Source organism: Sinocyclocheilus rhinocerous, unplaced genomic scaffold (assembly GCF_001515625.1).
Source record: "Sinocyclocheilus rhinocerous isolate Xijiao unplaced genomic scaffold, SAMN03320098_v1.1 scaffold2091, whole genome shotgun sequence".
Classification (NCBI taxonomy): Eukaryota; Metazoa; Chordata; class Actinopteri; order Cypriniformes; family Cyprinidae; genus Sinocyclocheilus; species Sinocyclocheilus rhinocerous.
In genome coordinates, this window is record NW_015632714.1 from 12,270 (window position 1) to 14,009 (window position 1,740).

Here is a 1,740-nt window from a genome sequence, read left to right on the forward strand (position 1 = left end):
AATATCATGTTACAAAATGTTTTCGTTCATGAATTATAAAAATTTAAGTTTGGATCGTGCACTTTCACATCTATGTTCAAACATGTGTGTGACAGTTAAGGGGTTAAATATATATATATGCATTTCTGTATCACAAATTAATGCAAGATTTTAAAATGTTCCGATATTAAACAAGTAATTGCATATATTGTCATGTAAAAGAGTAAACAATTTCTGCAGTGTTGAAATGGTCAATATTTATGCAACAGCTCCAAAGAACCGAAGGGTCTCATTGCTATGAAAATACTGTAATGCACATTGTAAAAATGTATTTTGTAAAACTGTACATTTGTAGAAGTTGTTTCCATCAGGAATATGGCAATAATTTGTAAATCTGTAAAAGCAGTTACAATGGGGCCAGTCACAAACTAGGGCTAGATGGGTAATCTGTGTTACGTAATATTAAAATACAAATCCCACATTCTTGCACTAGTCCAAAAGATTTCTGAAACCTCAACAAGACTTCAGAAATAATCCAGTGTACTGTACCGAAAGACATACTGTATATGAGGTAATTAATTATTATATACACACAAGGAACTCTTAAGGATTTCAATTTACTTCAAAAATGTACACCCATTTTTTTTTTTAGAATGGATGATATTACATCTCATGTTAATCAAAGTTACTAAACACAATAAATAAGCCCTAATAAGTCAAAAAAATAAACGCTGTTAAGTGTTTATCAGAAAAGGCACATCTGAGATCTGTTTAGTGTACACGTCATCTTGTTCCTATTATGTTTTACTTCTCTCTTAATTCAATCTTCTTACAGGACTTTTGCATTTTCATTGTAAATGTTCACTGAACTCCTACGTAAAGGTTCAATTAATCTTGAAATAATACATGTATGACATCTTTGTTGTTAAACTGACCTTCTCTGCGTTCTTTATTTGTTATCCGTCAATCATATCCCACATCACCTGTCTTTGGCAGCAATATGATTAGGTTTGTTCTTCCATTTAAAAGCTTGCAGGGGCTTATTTCAGCTGATGTCAACCCTGAGATGATCTGTCTTAGGGAGAAGAGGGGATTTTTCTCCTTGAGATGATGACACGTCAGTCCTGCTGGCCTTTTGTGACCTGAAACACATAAAAAATGATCATGCATAATCAACGGTTTCCTATGACTATTTTCTGATTATACCCCTTTTACCAACTTAAGAAATACTTCACAGAATGAATGATTCAAATATTTATATATTTATAATATTATTTAATTTTAATGAATATCTACCATATTGCTGAATAAAGTAATACAAATATTTAAAAAAAACTGCTTACTTCTTTTGTATGTCCTCTATTGTGAAATATATTACTTGTAGTAAGGCCTAAAGAATGTTTGGGTAAACAAGTCAATAAATTAATATTTATCATCAAAGTACATACAAAACTTACGGAGCCCCGCCGCACATGACATGCAAGAAAAAATAAATAAATTGTGTGCACGATTTACTAATTCGTTCCCTCGATGTACTAAAACGTGCACACGATTAGTATTTCGTTCCCTCAATTTGCTAAATCGTGCACACAATTTACTAATTCGTTCTCACGATTTAGCAAATCGAGGGAACGAAATAGTAAATCGTGTGCACAATTTATAAATCGAGGGAACGAATTAGTAAATCGTGCACACGATTTATCCTACTATTTTTTTCCTGCATGCCATGGCTCCGTAAATTATAAATCGAGGGAATAAATT

At 32.1% G+C, this 1,740-nt stretch overlaps 1 protein-coding gene across 2 annotated transcripts in view; it reads right to left on the bottom strand.

The window, feature by feature from the left end:
* Positions 1 to 1,740, bottom strand: part of LOC107742751 (MFS-type transporter SLC18B1-like) — an 8,677-nt gene that overhangs the window by 2,801 nt on the left and 4,136 nt on the right. The window contains exons 13-14 of one of the 2 annotated variants that reach the window (XR_001640338.1): positions 1,323 to 1,369; positions 915 to 1,121 (exon numbers count right to left, since the gene is read on the bottom strand). Coding sequence is in view for 1 of the 2 variants with exons in the window: in XM_016555788.1 (XP_016411274.1) it covers positions 1,025 to 1,121; positions 1,323 to 1,369 (144 nt within the window). In the remaining variant the exon portion in view is untranslated. Of the gene's footprint in view, positions 1 to 61; positions 1,122 to 1,322; positions 1,370 to 1,740 lie in introns of those variants that run through there. The other variant, XM_016555788.1, reaches the window with a different exon arrangement.